The sequence below is a fragment of the Onychostruthus taczanowskii genome, unplaced genomic scaffold (genome assembly GCF_017590055.1).
Source record: "Onychostruthus taczanowskii isolate IOZ18803 unplaced genomic scaffold, ASM1759005v1 scaffold66, whole genome shotgun sequence".
NCBI lineage: Eukaryota > Metazoa > Chordata > Aves > Passeriformes > Passeridae > Onychostruthus > Onychostruthus taczanowskii.
In genome coordinates, this window is record NW_024504344.1 from 4,162,983 (window position 1) to 4,181,064 (window position 18,082).

General features: G+C 42.8%; 1 protein-coding gene across 1 annotated transcript in view; it reads right to left on the reverse strand.

Annotated features, from left to right (window-relative positions):
* Nucleotides 1-18,082, reverse strand: part of TSNARE1 (t-SNARE domain containing 1) — a 453,856-nt gene that overhangs the window by 248,049 nt on the left and 187,725 nt on the right. The window contains exons 8-9 of the mRNA XM_041420840.1: nt 4,029-4,119; nt 527-601 (exon numbers count right to left, since the gene is read on the reverse strand). Of these exons, the coding sequence (XP_041276774.1) occupies nt 527-601; nt 4,029-4,119 (166 nt within the window). The remainder of the gene's footprint in view (nt 1-526; nt 602-4,028; nt 4,120-18,082) is intronic.

Consider the following 18,082-nt stretch of genomic DNA (forward strand, 5'->3'; position numbering starts at 1 on the left):
GGAGCTGGGGAAGGGGCTGGAGCACAAATCTGATGAGGAGCAGCTGAGGGAGCTGGGGGGGCTCAGCCTGGACAAAAGAAGGCTCCAGGGAGACCTCACTCTCTACAATTCCCTGACAGGAGGGCAAAACCAGGGTCAATGTCCATTCCCAGGGAACAAGGGATAGGACAATCACGCTCCCCCAGGGGAGGTTTAGATTGTGTATTTGGGAACATTTCTGCAGAGAAAAGCTTGTCAAGCACTGGATAAGGCTGTCCAGGGAAGTGGTGGAGACACCATCCCTGCAAGTGTTCAGTAAATGTCTGGATGTGGCCCTTAAGGACATGGTTCAGGTGCATGGCTGGATTTGATGATCTTAGAAGTTTTTTCCAACCTAAATTCTATGACACTATGATTGCTTGACTGACAAAGAAAGAAAAGGGGGAGGAAACCATTCACTAGCAGCCCTGTGGAGATGCTCTTAAGATTACACTTAACACATTCCCAGATTCCCAGATGGGACAGTGGAAGCAGGAGGGATACTCACCTTCTGCACAGCTCCGTATCTCTGGATGGCATCAGACAGCTGGTTCTTCAGCCTGTCCAGCTGAAGCCTTTCTTGCTGTATTGGGAATAAAAGAAGGCTGGTTAGCAGATCTGTCAAGAGATAAATCCTGTAGTAGGCTCTGTCTGTGACCATGGGAAATTGTCCTGGTGGGAGACACCAAATAAATAAGGTGGGTACCAATGGTATCCTAAAAGAATCAGTCACACTGGGGCTGCCAGGATGCAATAGGATTTTATTTCAGGAAATGTGGTGCTTTGGTCTTTCAGGCCAGGTTAAATAAAAAAATGGCACTTTGAATATTCAATAGAGCATTGGAGAAAATAACTGAAGGGATCTTTCTACAAAATGTTCTTTTCCCAGATGATAAATCATGATAGAGTTGTTCACCTTATTTGGGAAATTTACTGGACTTGAAAAGTCAAACAGCCACAACACAACAGCCCCTCTCCTTGGTCTGACTGTCAGAAACCAGCTTATCTTCATGTTTTCCAAAACATGAATCCAAATATCACTGCCTTTATGGCTGGAGCTTGCTCCAGCAAGGGTTTTATCTATGTTTTAAAAAACCCCTAGTGTTTAAAAAAACCCCTAGTGCTACCTGTGTTCTTAGAAGGAAGAGCACAGCCTATGTAAGAATCCAACATGCTTCCAAATCTCTGCTCTCAGAGGGAATGACCAAACCCAAACAGTTCTCCCAGGACAGTTCTACACCCTGGATTTCAGATTTCACATATTCAGTGCTCACATGTCCAGATTTTACAGTGGGAAATGCTGCAAGGAAGTGACATATCACCTTAAAAAAAAAAAAAGAAAGAAAAACAAAATTCAGTCTACACTAAAGCTACTAAGCAGAAATGTTCACTTTCCAGCCATTTCAGCTGTTTCAGAAAACTGCTTGGGATCACAAAAGTAGATTTTATAAAGGATGGGATAAACATTTTTTAATTTTAATGGCAGTATTTTCACACACAGAATATCCCAGTTCTTCATCTAAAGATTTAAAAACATTTTTCGAGCAGGGCAAGTGTCATTATTCCCATTCTACAGATAAAGGTCCATAAACCGTATGTTTGTTCCACATGCAAAATAAGAGAAGATTGTCACCGTGGAGAGCAGATCTCCTGCTCCAGCACTCACCCTACCAAAAAATGGAATTCCAGATCTACCTCTCTATTTCCATCCTCTGAGGTTAGTTTGGAATGAAGCCCTAAAAGAGCCATTTTCTTCAGTCTCCTGCCTTGTGGCACACTGATCCACTTAGAGCAGCATCTTTGCTCCTGCAATACTATCAATTTGCTCAGCTGGGCATCCTGACTCCAATATCTCCAGCAGCACTTGGAGATTTATGGGAAGTCAGAGAAAGAGCCATATTGCATCTCCTTGGCAGTGCATTACTTGTGGAAAATAAGGAAGAAAGGGGGGAAAAAAGACTTTTTTTTTTTTTTTTCTGTGTGTGCATGCAAACAATCCACAGAAAAATGGATTGTTGAGGACTAACTATAAAGCTCTGTAAGGCTTTTCATGCTGTGAGTAATTTTATGGGAGGAGAGTTTGCAGTGGTACCCAGATTTCCATGAGGCACTTACTGACCAGCAGCCAATATCCACCAGAACAATTTCTTCTATGTAAGGGGCAGTGGCTACAGGCTTTCTATCAAAATTTGTAGGTTTAATTACTAATTTTCTACTGTTAAAAGAAGAATTAAAGAAAAAAAAGTTAAATTAATTGACCAGTGAGCAGAAAAAAGTTATTATACAATGTAATAGAGAGCAGTAAGTTTATTCCTTATATTACTGAAATGGTTTTTGTGTCTATTTCCTTCAGCTCTTAAATATTTTCCCTTCAACTTTGCATTTTTTGTCCGCAAGACAGTAAAACCTCTTCTCCTGAGAGTCCCCATGGGCTTCAAGGGCAAATAATACATTCTTGTGTGGCACTGTAATTGAGTTTAATGTGACCTTGCCTGATTCCCCTTTGGACCCAATTTATGTCACAAAATAGAGCCTGGGGATCAGCACAATAACAAAACAAAAAAAAAAAAAAAAAAAAAAAAAAAAAAAAAAAGTCCAGATCCCCATATCTCCAAGGCAGCATCTTCTGTTTCATCAAGCTCAGAAGTAATTATGCAAGAAAACAAGAACAAAAACAAAAACAAAAAAAAACACCAAAAACCAAAACCAACAAAACTGTTCCTCCATCCAACACTATTCAAAGCAATATGTTAAAAATTATTCTTGTATTAATCTTGATGCCTACATGTGGAAACAGTCATTCCAGGCTCCCCTCCCCATCCTCTGGAGCAGATCATCACCCATTGGTTTTTTTTTTTAGGCAGGCTGAGTTGCACATGGTCCTTCACAGGTTATAAAGGTGGCCTCGGGTGATCCAAGTTTTAAATCCTTATCTCAACTGCCTGTTGGCAAGTGCCATAAATCCAGGCTGTAAAAACCACTTGGTCAGAGATGAGTTGTGTGTTTAAAGCAGTCTTATTTCTAGGTGGAAAGGCAGTGAGAACAGGTTGAAGTAATACAGGACTTTGGAAAATGGCAGGTAGTGAAAGAAAATAAAACATGAACTCAGGGAAGTTCCTGACTTAGAAACTATATGGATGCTGGAAGCAAGAGTGTAACCAAAATCAAGTAAAATTGTCCTTATTTTCATTTCAGGTGCTGAATGTCATGTGGGTGAAAATTCTCCTTTAACTCTCTAGCTGGAATCTGGTCCCCACAGTTTGCTTGTGTTCTTGCCCATGATGCCAAGTCAACAGTAACATCTTGGGTATAAAATCATTGTTGGAAGGTCCAAAACCTTCTGTTTGTCCAGTCCTTGCACTGGGGACAATGGGATGGGGATCATTCTTACCCTGTGACACTGATGCTGAGTTGAACCTAGAGATGACAGCCCAGTCTGCACACAAAACAGATGGAATTTTCTGGGATAAATGGGAATTTAGAGTAGGGGTAAATTCTCATTTAAAGTCCTGCTCTGATTTGGCCACAGCCTGTATTTATCTACCCCCAATGCTGCCTTTTTCACTAGCACACAGCACTGAAGCAGTGTCATATCCAGATATATTCCATGGCTTTGGCCTTTCCAGACACTTAACACATTCCCAAACTCACCTGCACCCCATGACTGAGTCTTTAACCAATGCCACACTCACGTGAAGCCAGAGGATTTCTGCAATATTTTCACCCAAACTGAGACCCTGAGATAAATATGAACTGGCCAAAGGCTTTGCTGCTAAGTTCTTGATTTCCAATTCTATGTGATCCAGTTTTGGGAAGGGAACTGATGTCTGCAGCTGTTTTCCCTTGGGTCATTTATAAGTGAAAACTACACTTGTTTGAGAAGAAGGGAAGATATATCAAAACACAGAGCTTAAGAGCTTTAAAGCACCCACTGCCACTTCTTATTTTCATTATTCCTCCTTCCACAAAACCCATTATTCTCCCCCAACAGCATCTTGACTGACACATACCCTGGATGAGCCTCTGACAACCTCAGACAGCTGCTTGATGGCTTTGGTGCTAGTCGTGATGGTTTTATTAGTCTCCTGCTGGGTGGCATGCCTGCAGAAGAGAAGAGATGATGGGAATTGCAATTGAAATTAATTGCATAATGAGACACTTGGAGAAATCTATCAAGCTGCAGAGCAATTGAGACAACACAACAACAGCAGCACACAGAGGCTCAGGAGGGCTGCAGGAGTCCTGGGTCTTGACCAGCAGTGGAAGCCAGAAGGAAATACTGGGAAGGAGCTGCCCAAAATATTCTTCCTGCTGTCAGCACAAAGACAACGCCTGTGAACCATTCAAAGAGAAGTGATGAGGTGAAAACAGGGGGTGGACAGGGAACAAGGCCATCACAGATGATTGCTACTGCAAATTTTCAAGAAAGGGTTGTACAGCAAAAGGAGACAGGACTGGGGAGTTGCCTGATGGCTTGCCCAGAAAAAATATTGTTCTCAGGAGAGAAATCTGAAATTGAGCAGGACAAATTCACTTACCCTGGTCATCCACCCTTTAATGACACAGTATCTCCAGGAAAGCACTGGGGATGTGAAGGTGCAGAGCTGCTTCACCAGCACTGAAACAGGCAGGAATGGAGCCACCCTTCCACCCTTCCAGTCACAGGTCTCCCTCCTTTTTACACCCCAAATTCCAGTACCATTATTCCTTGTAAGCACTGATTGCTGGCCTAGCTCTTGGGATCATATAAACAAGTGGGAAGAGACATAAATGCTTCCCAAAGGTATATATTAGCTCAGTCCAGTAGTTCTCAAGCTTTCTAAGGTCAACAGGGCACTCTCGGCTTCTAAGCTTCTCCAGAGAGCACTTCATATCCTTTCAGTCAGAAAGAAGTGGTTTTCCGCGAGGTTTCATTCAAAACCTCAAGAAATACCTGGAAAAGACCTGGAGAAAATGATGTTTTTTCTCCCTCTGAGGACACACACAAGCATGAGCCACAGTTGTATCGAAAACACTAATTTGTCTGTGCTTTTTTTTTTTTTTTTTTTTTTTTTGAGTGGTGAGATTTGAACTGAATCTTTGATTAAAAAATGTCAAAATGTCTATTCATGGTCCCTCAGTCCTGAAGACCCATGGCTTGTCCTGTCCATTCAGCTCCTTCCTTCTTCTCTGTCAGTTCTGATGGAGAGCACCTCTTTTGAGAGCTAGGTCAGCTCTTCCAGCACCTCCTTTGAAGATCAAGACCAGTCCCCAAACAGCTTTTACCAAACACAACCTTAACTACAAAAACATCGAGACCTCTCTTGTTGAGGTCTTAATCCAAAGTTTGGCAGTTCCTTCCCCACTTCAATGGTTTTGTGCAAACAGCTTAGCTGGGAAAGCTGTCCAGGCTCATGGAATCATAGGATGGCCTGGGATGGAAAGGACCTCCAAGCTCATCCATTTCCAACCCCCTGCCATGGGCAGGGACACCTTCCAGTGGACCAAGTTCCTCCCAGCCCCATCCAACCTGGCTGTGGACAATTTCAGCGATGGGGAAGCCACAGCTTTTCTGGGCAACATCTGCCAGGGCCTCCCCACCCTCCCAATAAATAAAATTACACTTCAGTTCATACAAGGTACCTGCAAGTGAAAGCTTAGTACACATGAAGACAACACCTCTTAGTTGCACAACAGGAATTCAGACGTGTGCCAATGGTTGAACACTCACACAGAAGTCATGGACTCCTCTGGCACCACACAAGAAGGAGAAATAATCCCAGGTAAAGAAAAAACTAGATCCAATAACGAGTTATTACCTCTGTTGATTTAAATTAAGATACAATTTCTGTGTTAATTTGCCAAAACACACTTCATTTACTGATGATCCCAGGACCCACCACAACAGTTGAGCAATTACATCACTTTTAATTTGAGATGGAAGAGGTCATATCTATCACAGACCGGTATTCCACACTGCCATGGTGAGAGAGGGAGCTGGGAATTGAATCCTGTCACATTGCTAACATTGAGGAGTGCACAGTCAGCTTGATCCCCAATCTCTTAATCAAGTATATCCTGCCACCAAATGCATGAATTCTACAAGCAGCAGATTCAAATCTCAGATTTCCATACCTAATTCCTCTCAACGGAAAGCAAGATGCTGGAGTTGACATCCATTTTGCAGACCTCATTAAATTATCTGCCCACAGAATAACTCAGGGATTTACATACCACTAATTCCCCATCCCCAAAGTAAAATGGCTTGTTAGGCTCCTGCATCTGATCCTTCCCAATATCTAAAGTTAAATAAAGCCTTCTTCATTTGCATTGTAATGTAAATTTTATGTTAGATATCTTACGTAATAAATTCATGCTGGGCACGAACTTTACTCTGCTGGAAAAATAAGTGGGAGCAAGAGTACAAAAAAATAAAAGTTCTGCCTTCCAGCTCTTAATTCAAAATGCACTTTAACCAACATGCTGGTGCTTGATTTTGGCACTTCCCACTATGTTGTCAGCACAATTAACTTCTTATTCTTCAGTCTCAGAGATGCGCTCAGGAATCAGACAATGATTATATTTAATTTACATTAAATGCTATTAAGATCTTAATTTAAAAAAAAAAAGCCATCTCAAAACACTGCTTCCTGCAGTATTTTATTTTAATTTGTAATGGTAATAAGATATGCTGCTGTTGATGTTGCTTTTGTTGTTTTTTTTTTATTATTAGTATTAACAGCATTATTAGTATTATTATCTGTCTTTATATTCTGCTCCCCATGGAAGTGTGGAAGTTAATTAGAGGGGTGTCTCTCATGAATAAAATTTCCTTCTCAAAAGAGTCCTCCACACAACAGTAAGTTAATACTCCATCTGTGGAGCTGCCAAGCACCTAAAATCCAAACACAGTAAAAGATTTACCTGTCTACAGCTCTGCTCTGAAAACAAACCCTGGCAGGGTGAACACCAGAGAGGGCATCTCTTAGGAGGGGTAAACATCTCTTGCTGAGCATTTCTGCGTGCACAAATGCTGCAAAGACAAAGCACTAAATAATCCAGGAGATGCCAAACTGCTGCCTACGAGATCCCCGTGGCTGCTGTTTCCTCTGCTGGAGGAGCACGGTCCAGCGAATCCCTGATCCCCAGCTGCTCACAGTTTGTTCTTTGGACGATCATCTCTCTAATTTATTTATCCAGTTTTAAAAGGAGCTCTGCGAAGAGGCAGATGCGGCGGCGGCTGCTCCCCCCCTCCATCCGCAGGGACACCGGGAAGGAGCTGAACTTCTGCCTCTGCTGCTTCTTTGAGACTCTTGATGAATGGCCAAGCCAGTGGAAAAATAATCAGACCCCAAGTGCAAGAGCAAACACCGGCAAGGGAAGGAGTTTTCTGCCTCCCCATGCCTGCCGATACTCACAAAAATCCCAAAGAGCTTCGTTTTCCAGCTCCAGCAGGAAATGCCATTTCCACTCATAAAACAAGATACGGCTTATTTTATTTTCACCTGATCCCTAATGGAAGAGCAATAATGCATTTTTCAGGTACAGATCAAAGATACCTTTGCTGTAGTGGTTTGAACATCATTAGATTCAGAATCCCCCTTTTTAGCACAGGGCAACTGCACAGCAATGGAGTCATTTTTGCACTTAAGAGTGGTCAAGTAGGATGGGCAAGAATTAAACCACATAGCTCAGCATAACTCAAAACTTGTCTTTTTCACAAGCTGCTGCAATATTTACTGCAGTTTTCTTATCCAAAAAGAGGTAAAAATCAGAGTACTTTGAGCACAGCACTGAGCTGCAGGATCTGTGGCTTAAGCAGGTTGAGCAGCTGCATTTACATTTATTCCATTGCTGCTGGAGACAGATATGCAAAAGGGAGCATCGAATATGCAGAGGGAGACTGGCACCACAGGACATCTCCTTCCTGTCTTACAGATGGATTCTGTGAAGGACTGGTGGCAGTGGGAACTGATAGGACCCAGCAAACCTCAAATATATGTAGACAAAACTTCATGCATTGCCCACAGGGACAGCAATGGATCCTAAGGATCTTATTCCCTTTTCTCCACCTATTAAAGGTGTTTAACTACAGAGAAAATCCAGTGGAGATTCTTTGTGGTCTGTGGAGGGGGGGCACCTGTAGCATGAAGTTCTGCCCTGGAACGTGGTCAAAAACCTCAAACAAAGCTGTATTTTTCAAGCTATTAGTGGTGGGCTGAGAGGGGCACCATGTGCTGGGATTTAGTATTGAATTGTGTTAAAACCCATCTGCCACAACAGCCTCAAACCAACACCCTGACAGTGAGGCAGAGATTTGGCACATGACTGGCAGTCAGCCCCTGTAAGCTACAAAAGTCCAGCCCAGTTTTCACACATATGAAAACACATATTCATACATTTTTAACCTATTCCTCTTTGGAGTGTGTGTGGACATTCATCCTTTAGGTAAAGGATGTGCCCCAGGGATGTCCCTCAAGGCTGAGTGAAAAAGATTTGCCCTCAGTCATTGGCCTGGGTGAGTTACATCAACCTCTAATAATTGTTTGCATTGGTAGATTTAACATGATTTCTTCAATATTGCTTTGATTTAGTGCACTATCCTATCTGATACTGTAATACTAGTTTTAGCTTTTATGCTGCATAGTAAATAATAATAATAATTCTGATTGAGTTCTTTTGTCTAATCATTTATCATAAGAAATAATCTGTTTTCATGGACATATATCTGATTTGCCATCATTAAAATCCGAGGGACAAAGTTGTAAAACTCAGACTGTTGACAAAGTCCGGGGATAATCCTGGTTCCAACTGCCCCCAGGCTCCTCTCTGAGGAGTTCAGAAAGCAAAGGGATCCTCTCTGCAACTTATGACTCAATGGGAGCTTCTCTAACAAACTTTGTCTGAAGCTCGCACTCCAACCTTCAACAGCACCTCCAAAATGATGCAGAGAATCCTCACTGGAGAGGTGACCCAGCCTTATGGTGCATCCTACACAGCCAGGGTGATCCTACAGCAAAACCAGAGAACCAGAGAATATCCTGAGTTGGAAGGGACCTACGAGGATCATCCCAGCTCAACGCCTGGCCCAGCACAGGACAATCCCAACAATCCCACCCCAACCCTGAGAGAATTGTTCAAATGCTCCTTGAGCTCTGGAAGTCTTGGGACTGTGACCAGTCCTTGGGGAGCCTGGTCAGTGCTCAATGACATTTTGGGGGAAGAACCTTTTCCTGAGGTTCTTCCAAATACAGCCTCCCCTAACACAGCTCCAGACACTGAGATCAGTGTCTGCCTCCCTTCTTCCCATCATGAGGAAGATGAAACACTCATCTGTAGGATGGAAACATTTTCTGCCTTAGATCACTGTACTTTAGAGAATCAGAGAAATGCCAGGATGTCTGGAAAATCATGCTGTGAAAAGGTGACAGAGGAGTCCTGCAAGTTTATTTGAATGGAGGGAGAGAGTACACCAGGGCACAGTCCGTGAGGTTTTCTCTCTCTCTCTTGGATTTTGGAGAGCACATCCTTCTTTTATCCCAAACTCCCAGCTGCACATTGCACTCTTCCTTTCCCCATTGCCTGAAGTATCAGGAAGGTGCAGCCTTCCCAAACCACCTACCCCACATTCCCCTTGAACCTGGCATTTTACCCCAAAGTTCAGAAACTCAGGCTTGTGCAGACCCCCTTGTTTCAGGAGTCAAACTCTCTGGGTTCTGGAACAATCCTTAAAGTTAAAAGAGACATTAAGACCCATTTCAAAGACATTAATATCCATGCCCTCACCCATGGAATTGTTTATAAAGACATTAGCACACATCTTCCCTATCCAGGACTCGTGGCTCTGTTTCTGCGCAATGAATGCAGGGGGCATCTCTCACCTCTAAATAAAGCAGGAAGATGAGCTAGGAGGAAAGGTTATTTTTTAGAATCACAGAATCACAGTCTCACAGGATGGTTTGTGTTGAAAGCAACCTCAGAGGTAAAACCCTGTGCCATGGGCAGGGATGCCACCCATTAGATCAGGTTCCTCAGGGCCCTATCCAACCTGGCCTAAGTTGTTGCACTAATTTCCACCAAGCCCTAAAGTATGTTTTCTGTGTTTTTACAGTCATCAAAGGAAGAACAGTTAAATCTACTTATTTGTTGCAGCGCGCTTTTATACTTTGTAATACTTTGTAATAGTTGGATTTTGTACCCCCTTATTCTCTGATGATGTACCCCTTTTTGTACCCCCTTCCTCTACCTATGTAACCATTCTCCTGTGTTGAGATCATCCCCCAAATCCCCGCCCTGGCTCTCTGTCTCAGCCATTTTTCCCCACATATTTTCTTCTTCAAGACCTAATTGTGCATCTTGAGGAATAGTTTACAACAGAGCAAAATAAGAGCTCTAATTCTGACCTGTCAGCAAACCCCTTTGCATAGGTGTATATCATCCAGCAGAGTAAAAGTCAGGAGAAATACAGACTGCTACTTCCAGGTTTCAAGCCACACAATATTCTAAAATAAAACCACCATGGATTTCCAATTTACCTGTCACTTGAAAGTATTAGGAGACGTGGCACTATTTTTCTTACAGGAGCTTAGGGGATGGTCTGTGGCTGTGTGGGAAAAGAAGGGGAGGTATTTCAAACCCACCTGACACAGGTGAAATACCATCTCTAGAGAGGAACACGGTTTGCAGTTCTGCTGTTCAGTGGTTCTGCATTAAAACCAGGAATTTCTGTCAGCAGCCCTCACAAATTTCATCACAGAAGTGCAAACCTTAGCAAAATTTTTCATGGCTTTTTCAATACCTATTTTTAAATACCTTTTTCATCATGGCTCCTTAAAATTAAATAATCATAAATAAAGGAGCAGTTATTACTGAAATAAGGAGAAAGCTTGCTGCCCTGCAGGATTTGACCAGCTGCAGGCAGCTAGTTACTCATTAACCACCACCAGCAATTCAGATTTGTCTTTGTCAACGAAATTATCTGCAGAAGAGTTTATGAGAACCCCCCCTTAACCCTGCATCACCTACAGATTAGTTCAGCACTGCCTCAGACTCCATCTGTCAAGTCACTGCTGACAGCTCTCAAAAAAGGACCCCACGGGGAAGCAGTTCAGCAATGTCACTGCCATTAGTCACCTCTCACATTGTTTCTCTTTCTCCCACCCATACTATTCCCAAGGATGCTTTAATTTTAAAAGTTCCTCTTTCCTTCCTAATGGGAGAGCCCCTTGAATCCTTTGCAACCGCCCTGCTAGCACTTGAGATATATTGCACCTCCCTCTCCCTCATTATGCAGCAAGCCTCTTAGCTTATGAGAGGCAGAAAGTAATTTAATTTGTCATAATTTCATTTTGATGAACCCTGATGCCTACTGATCATGATAGTTATAATTTTTTTTTTCCCTCCAGGTGCTGATAAACTACTTATTTTTTACCTATTCTTGCAACTTCACTTGTGCTGAGGTAAACCATCCTCCTGCACCAGATTTCTGCAAAAAGCAAACAGATCCCTCCCTTCCCAGCCCAAGGACCTCAGCTGCCCTCTGTGAGCTCTAAATATCCATCCAAATTTCCAGAATTGCCCCGAAAATCCTTTTAGCGCCCCGAGATAAACGGCACCAAGGCTGTGACCGCTCTGATTGCTTTGCCCGTGCTCTCTAATTCTGTCCTGCCTTTCACATTCCTGCATTAACCAGGGGACCGTGGCTCAACTTCTGCCACAGAAAGGTCACAGGGATGCGGGGATGTGCTCCTGCAGCAATTCTCAGCGGCAGAGCTGGCGGTGCCTGCAGCAATCATCGAAAGCAGGGAGCGACTCACAACCTACAGAGCTGTTATCACGCCTTCCTTCCAGGGATTTGCTGCAGCTCCTTGCTGAAGCTTGGATTGGAGCTGTCTTTCCAGGTTTTTCAGGGTTGGGACTCGATGATCTTTAGCGTTGCTTCCAGCTCAAGACACTCTGTGATTTGATGATTCCGATTCTGTGCAGGGAAGGCTCAGGGTCGCTGCTTTTCACAGCTCTGTAGAAGGAGTTAAGTCAGCTTGAAGGGGGAACTAAAGACTTTCTGAGTCCTGCTTATAGTCCAGAAACACAGAGAAAAAATTATATACTGTAAAAGAGTTTTAGAAACTGATGGAAGGTGTCCCTGCCCACAGCAGGAGGCTTGGAGCTATATGATCTTTATGGTCCCTTCCAACCCAAACCATTCAATGACTCTGTGATGAAAAAGTCCCCCTGCCCTGGAATGGCAGAGATGAGGGTATTTTCTTAGTTTCACCCTCAAATCTGTTTGTACGTGGACTCCAAAAAAATGCAAATTCCCTCTTAACAGTTTGCCTGTTACAGAAAACGGGCTGGAAGCTACAGACTCAAAATCCAAAATAAAACAAATCCCAAGGACTTCATGAAGATAAAAATGATGACTTTGAAACAAGTTTACCCATAATTTATGATCCTGTAGATTAGCTTGTGTGTTTCAGCATAGAACCACAAATATTGCTTTGAGGGTGCACAAATGTGCCAGAAGGTGCCCTGCACACACACACAGACACGCATGTAGGAAAGACAAATGGACAGGAGATAAATGGCACTGCAGATTAATGGAGTCTATTATACTTCCCACACTCCCTCTCTTGGTTTTAGCATTTAACATGCATTCAATACCCGACAGGGCACTGTGAAAAGCAAAGATGAAGGGTTCTTTACTGATGTGAATGAATGATTGCTTCAGCTCTCCTTGAGGAATCACAATGGAACCATCGTTAATAAAAGAGCCAGCACTTGGAGGATGAAAAGTTTTGGTGAAGAGAGATGTAGATTTTTTAGGCTTTATTTCAATATTAAAAGTTGCTTTTGCTGGTTCATTTGTTTTCTTGCCACCAATTCTTTTCAGTGGCAAGAGCATGCAGAGCAAACATCTGCAAAAAAAGGAACAAATCACATCAATTTCTGAGATGTAGGCATTTTCATCCCAGAAAATACGTTTCATTAAAAAAAAAAAAAAAAAAAAAAAAAAAAAAAAAAAAAAAACAAAAAAAAAAAAAAAAAAACCAAAAACCAACATTTCTTGAACCCAGGCAATTTTAATTGAAAAATGAATCCATTTCACTCAAACGACTGCGATGAGTTTTGTTATTTTGTGAAGTGAGCAAGAAATCAAAGGCAAACAAACAGCTTGAGACACTTTTCAGCTGGCTGTGGTTATTTGTGTATTTCTAGTTAGGGGCATTAAAGCACAAATGCTCCTGTGTGTATGCTTAAATTAAGTGATGTGCCCAAACCCGATTCCTCCATCAGGATTTAAGTGAGAAGGAAAAGGCATTAGCAGCAATTGTGCCCCTGGAATTGTCAGTGTGAAGCAAACAGGCTGTCTCATACAGCCGTGAAAAATGTCCACCCTTGGACTAGCAGGAAATCTAAACAGAAAGGCAATGACCAAGCAATCCTTCTGCAGTCCAAAGAGCAGAGCCAGGTGGTTTATCATCTCCAAAAAAGTCAGCTTTAAGAACCAGCAGACAAATATCCAGAGTCCTGCAGCAGTGCAGGGACACGGTGGCTTCGTGCACATCCCTGGCAGGAATGTGGGGTTCAGGAGGAAGCAGCTCAGCAAGAGAAACACATTTGTTACCCTGATCCCCAGTTTCATCCCAGGTTATAAATGAAGGAAATGTCACCATAAAGTTCACAGACCAAACTGGAGGAAGGTTGATTAACACTGGTTTTCTTGATGGAGAATGTGAAGAAAATGTTTCAAAGCAACAGCACTGGGGACACCAGGTTTGTTAGAAATACACTTCTAAGGCATAATAAAAAGACTTCATAAACCTCCATGCTGATGTTAATAAATAGTGCACTGTAAATATCTATTATTTAAGCTATCTGTGCAATGCAGATGGACTGATATTTACAACAGGTGTTGAAGATGACGCAAAGTCCACTAACAGTGGCACAACACACAAAGAAATCTAATATTTAGGCAACTTCTGATCTATTTGTTTTGCTTTGGTACCATCACTGGCAGAGGCAATGGCATAGGTTTTGGCTTCCAAGACAGATGTTCATGGATCCCACAAGTTGGGTTTCTTTTGGCATCTCTTTCTTCTCCATCTGGAAACTCCATTCAAGTGGGACAAGATTATTTTGGGTTTATTCATCTAGGATTTAAATGCAACTTCACAAACAAGTCCTGCTTCAGAAATGGCTCATCCATAGAGTCCATATCCTCCTAAACAGAAAAGCATCTTTTGGACCCCTCATTACACATTTTGTCCCCCCAAAAAAATCAGTGTTACCATGCTTTATGTCCCACAATTTACCTCCCTGGTCCCAACCCTCTCTCTCACGTGTCCTACAGAGAAGGAACTCAATTTTCCCTCCATACCATTTCCCAACCATATGAACTTCACCAAAATCAAACTCCGTCCACAAGTTCTCTAATTCCTAAAACAAAAACAAGCAAACAAACAAACCCCAAGCCATTTCACACTAAGAGTTTGTTACTATACTTTTTTCTTTATATCAATCTCCCTAAACTCAGATGCTCAATTCCAAATTCCTGTGTAAATCTCCTCAGCCCTGGTGCTGGGTGCTGTGCCCAGTTCTGGGCTCCTCAGTACAGGAGCTCCTGGAATGGGGTCAGTGAAGGGTGATGAGGATGATCTGGGGACTGGAACATCTCTGATAAGAAAATGCTGAAGGAGCTGGGGCTGTTCAGCCTCAAGAAAAGACAGCTGAGAGGGGACTTCATCCCTCTGTCAGTGTCTGCAGGGAGGGCTCAGAGCAGGGACCAGGCTCTGCTTGGTGTTCCCAGCAATGGGACAAGAGGAACGGGCAGGAAATGATGCCCTGGAAGTTCCACCAGAACATGAGGAAGAACTTCTTTCTGAGCACTGGAATAGATCATCCAGAGAAGGTGTGGAGTCTCCCTCCCTGCAGATATTCCAGAGCCATCTGGACACAATCCTGTGCCCTGTGCTCTGGGATGGCCCTGCTGGAGCAGGGAGGTGGCCCCAGGTGACCCCACTATGGTGCCTTCCAGCCTGATCCATTCTGTGATTCTGCATTCCCAAAACATTTCCCCAGCCACATCACCTGAGCTAGGCGAGGACCTCCTGCCCCACGACACCACCACACATTTATAAAGCACAGCCACTCCCACCCCTCACCTGTCCAGCCCCAGCAACTGAGAAAACTGACCAGGACTTCTCACTCTGGTCCTCTGATCACATTTTCCCTGATAGGGGTTGTCCACACTACTTCCTCACCCACCTAAAATTCATCCCACATTTGTACCCACCACCATGTCCTGAGTCAGACCTGTAGCTCTCAGCCTGCCTGGTACAAAAATATTGGGACCAGAATGGGAAGCTGCAAACTGCTGCTGCTTCAGACAGAAAAAAAAATTACCTTCATGACTCCTTCTGAAGGTGATCACTCCCACTGCTGCTGGGAATGACTTTAACTGCTCCACGTCCTGTGGGCTGGGGCTGTCTGCTCTCACCAGTGCCATTTCTGCTCACTCTGAACCTGTTGTACCTTCCTGAGCAGCTCCCTCAACTCCACAGCAGGAGCAAACACCAAATGCTCCACAACTTTGTTTTTTCTCTCTCCTCCACCTCTTCCTCTGCTGGAAGGGGTTTTGGAGTACAGTGCTATGCAGAGAGGGAGGTCAGCTGGAGGAAAAAGACATTTTAAAGTACAAAGTGAAGCATAAAAGTTGATGTTGGTAACAGTGCTGGCGCTTTCTGAACACACTCCCTTGAGGCACTTGTGCCAAGATCTATTTTTTTCTGATTTTGGGGTTTTTTTTCAGCAGAAGATGGGAGAACAGAAAAACGTGAACATAATATAAGGCAGGAATCAGCTTTAAAATATGTTTGCTTAAGAGCAGGATTTTTTTGTTGTGGTTTTATTTGTTTTTATATTGCACTTTGTTCTCAAAAGCACAGAGATAACTGGAAGGAATTGTGCTGGGAAGAGAAATGGATCTCAGCAGCCTACTTGCCACCTATTGCTCTATCCCTTATACTTCATATGCCTCTTTAAATCTGACATCTCTGCAACTTTCTGAGCATAAGGGCAAGCTGTGAAGTACAAGACAAATTAATATATTTATCCTGCACAGAGTGCAATGCACTCAAAATACAGTCTAAATCTCCAAATTCTTTTCTTTCTCCTTCACTGTCCTTTCCATTCACCTTACATTTCCCTCTGCCTGGCAGTGCTTTTTGAGCAACACTTTAATTTAGCAGGCAGATAGATGTATCTGTCTCTTTTCAGGAATGATTACCTTTCTAAAACAGGCAAAAATCTTAAAAGAAATGCCACTGGTGAGACTCCTCTGCTCATCAGCTCCACATTTCATTACTTTAAAGATCCTTCAGGCTCTCAGGTGACAATAATGCATAATTTCCAGTGTGCCAGAAGTCGCTCTTCCCCACCACCCTGCAAGTGACATCAGACCATAAAGCAGACGAGCACTTAGATTACAAAAACACAAGGCACTTTATTGGCCCATAAAACACCCGCTAGAGCAGCCATGTGAATGAAGACCCCATTTTGTGGGGCAATAAATTTTGCACCAGCACCCAAAAGGCACTGTTATTACAGGAGTTGTGCAAATCACCATCCCTGGCCCGTGACAAAAACCCTCAGACTGTGGCCAGGATGATTTGTGCCACCACAACAATTAAAATGCACCGCTGGTCATCCAAAAAATTAAACTTCAAAAGAGACCCTGCCCTAGTAAGAAACGAGTACAAATAGATAATAAAAGGATAAACAAACAGAATAAAAGACCTGAGGAAGTCCATTACAAATCACCAAGCTCTGAGGTTTGTTTCAGGTAAGGCAAGACTCTCTTTCTGCTGGCAGAAGCATTTAATGAACTCAGGTACAGCAACTCTCTGTTTACAGGGAGGGCCAAGGGAAATATCCAAGGTTTCCAATCCATTCGAATGTGAAAACTGTGAGCCCCGTTATCAGAAACCTCTGCTGCTGATAGCAAATTTGTTCTCCAGGGGGAAAATGGATTCAGCTTAAGAACCACTGTTAAGAGTCCAATGCAGGTGCTTAAAAGAAAATTACCTGATGAAAGATCAATAATGTTTCTCCTCTCCCTGAATCGAGGCTCATGTGCAGAATAAAAAATTCCAGAGACTGAGCCTCTATTGCCTTGCTTCAACACGAGCAATTGTAAATGTAACCAGGGTAGTAAATGACATATTTAAAATCACATGTTGAAAATCACATTGCATTTGTGCAGGTAGGGACCCAAAAAGAGAAGAAAATGGAGAAAGTCACACACACTGCACTGTAAAACCAGATGGAGCAGCCCAAACGTGTTTCCTTGCAGCCTCAGTGCTTAAAAACAGCCTTTCATACAAAATGGTTAAGTGTGCTAAGTTTATGCAACAGCTGCCAAAAAGTTGAGCACATGGATCCAGCTGACAAGTTCCCTAAATGAATTCACCAGCAATATCCAAAGCACCACAGGAGAGATGCTACTGAAGCATGTGACTGCCCTTTCCTTTTAAAATAAAAGGATTTTACATCAAAACAGGGTCAGGCTGAAATGCAAGAAGCTAAAGGGAGTAATCCTAAATATATTTTTTTTTTTTTTCTTTTCCTTCCTGAATGAATAGAAGAGTTTGTTCACCTGAAAATGGACTTCTGGAGTACAGTGAAAATCTGGAGCATTTCAGACACATGAGATCTTGGATGAATGGTGGTGGCTCAGCTATTACAGAGCAGAAAGAGATTTTCCCCTCCTTGTCAGTTCACTAAAATCTCTCAGTGTGTGCTGTGGCAGCAACAGGAGGCACACGTCAGCTCCAAACTTCTGAGCTGCTTTTGAGTTATTTGAATCAATAATCCCATAGATTTCTGAATAAAACCATTGAAATTAAAAGATAGGAATAGTCTATTATATGTGGAGTCCTGCCCTTGGGTCACAACCATTCCCTGCAGTGCTCCAGGCTGGGGGCAGAGTGGCTGAAAAGGGGTCGAATGTTAATTCTTTAATTGAGAGAAAACAGTCAGTATCAGATATCCCAAATCCCAAACCAATTCTTGGTTTGGTTTTTTGTCT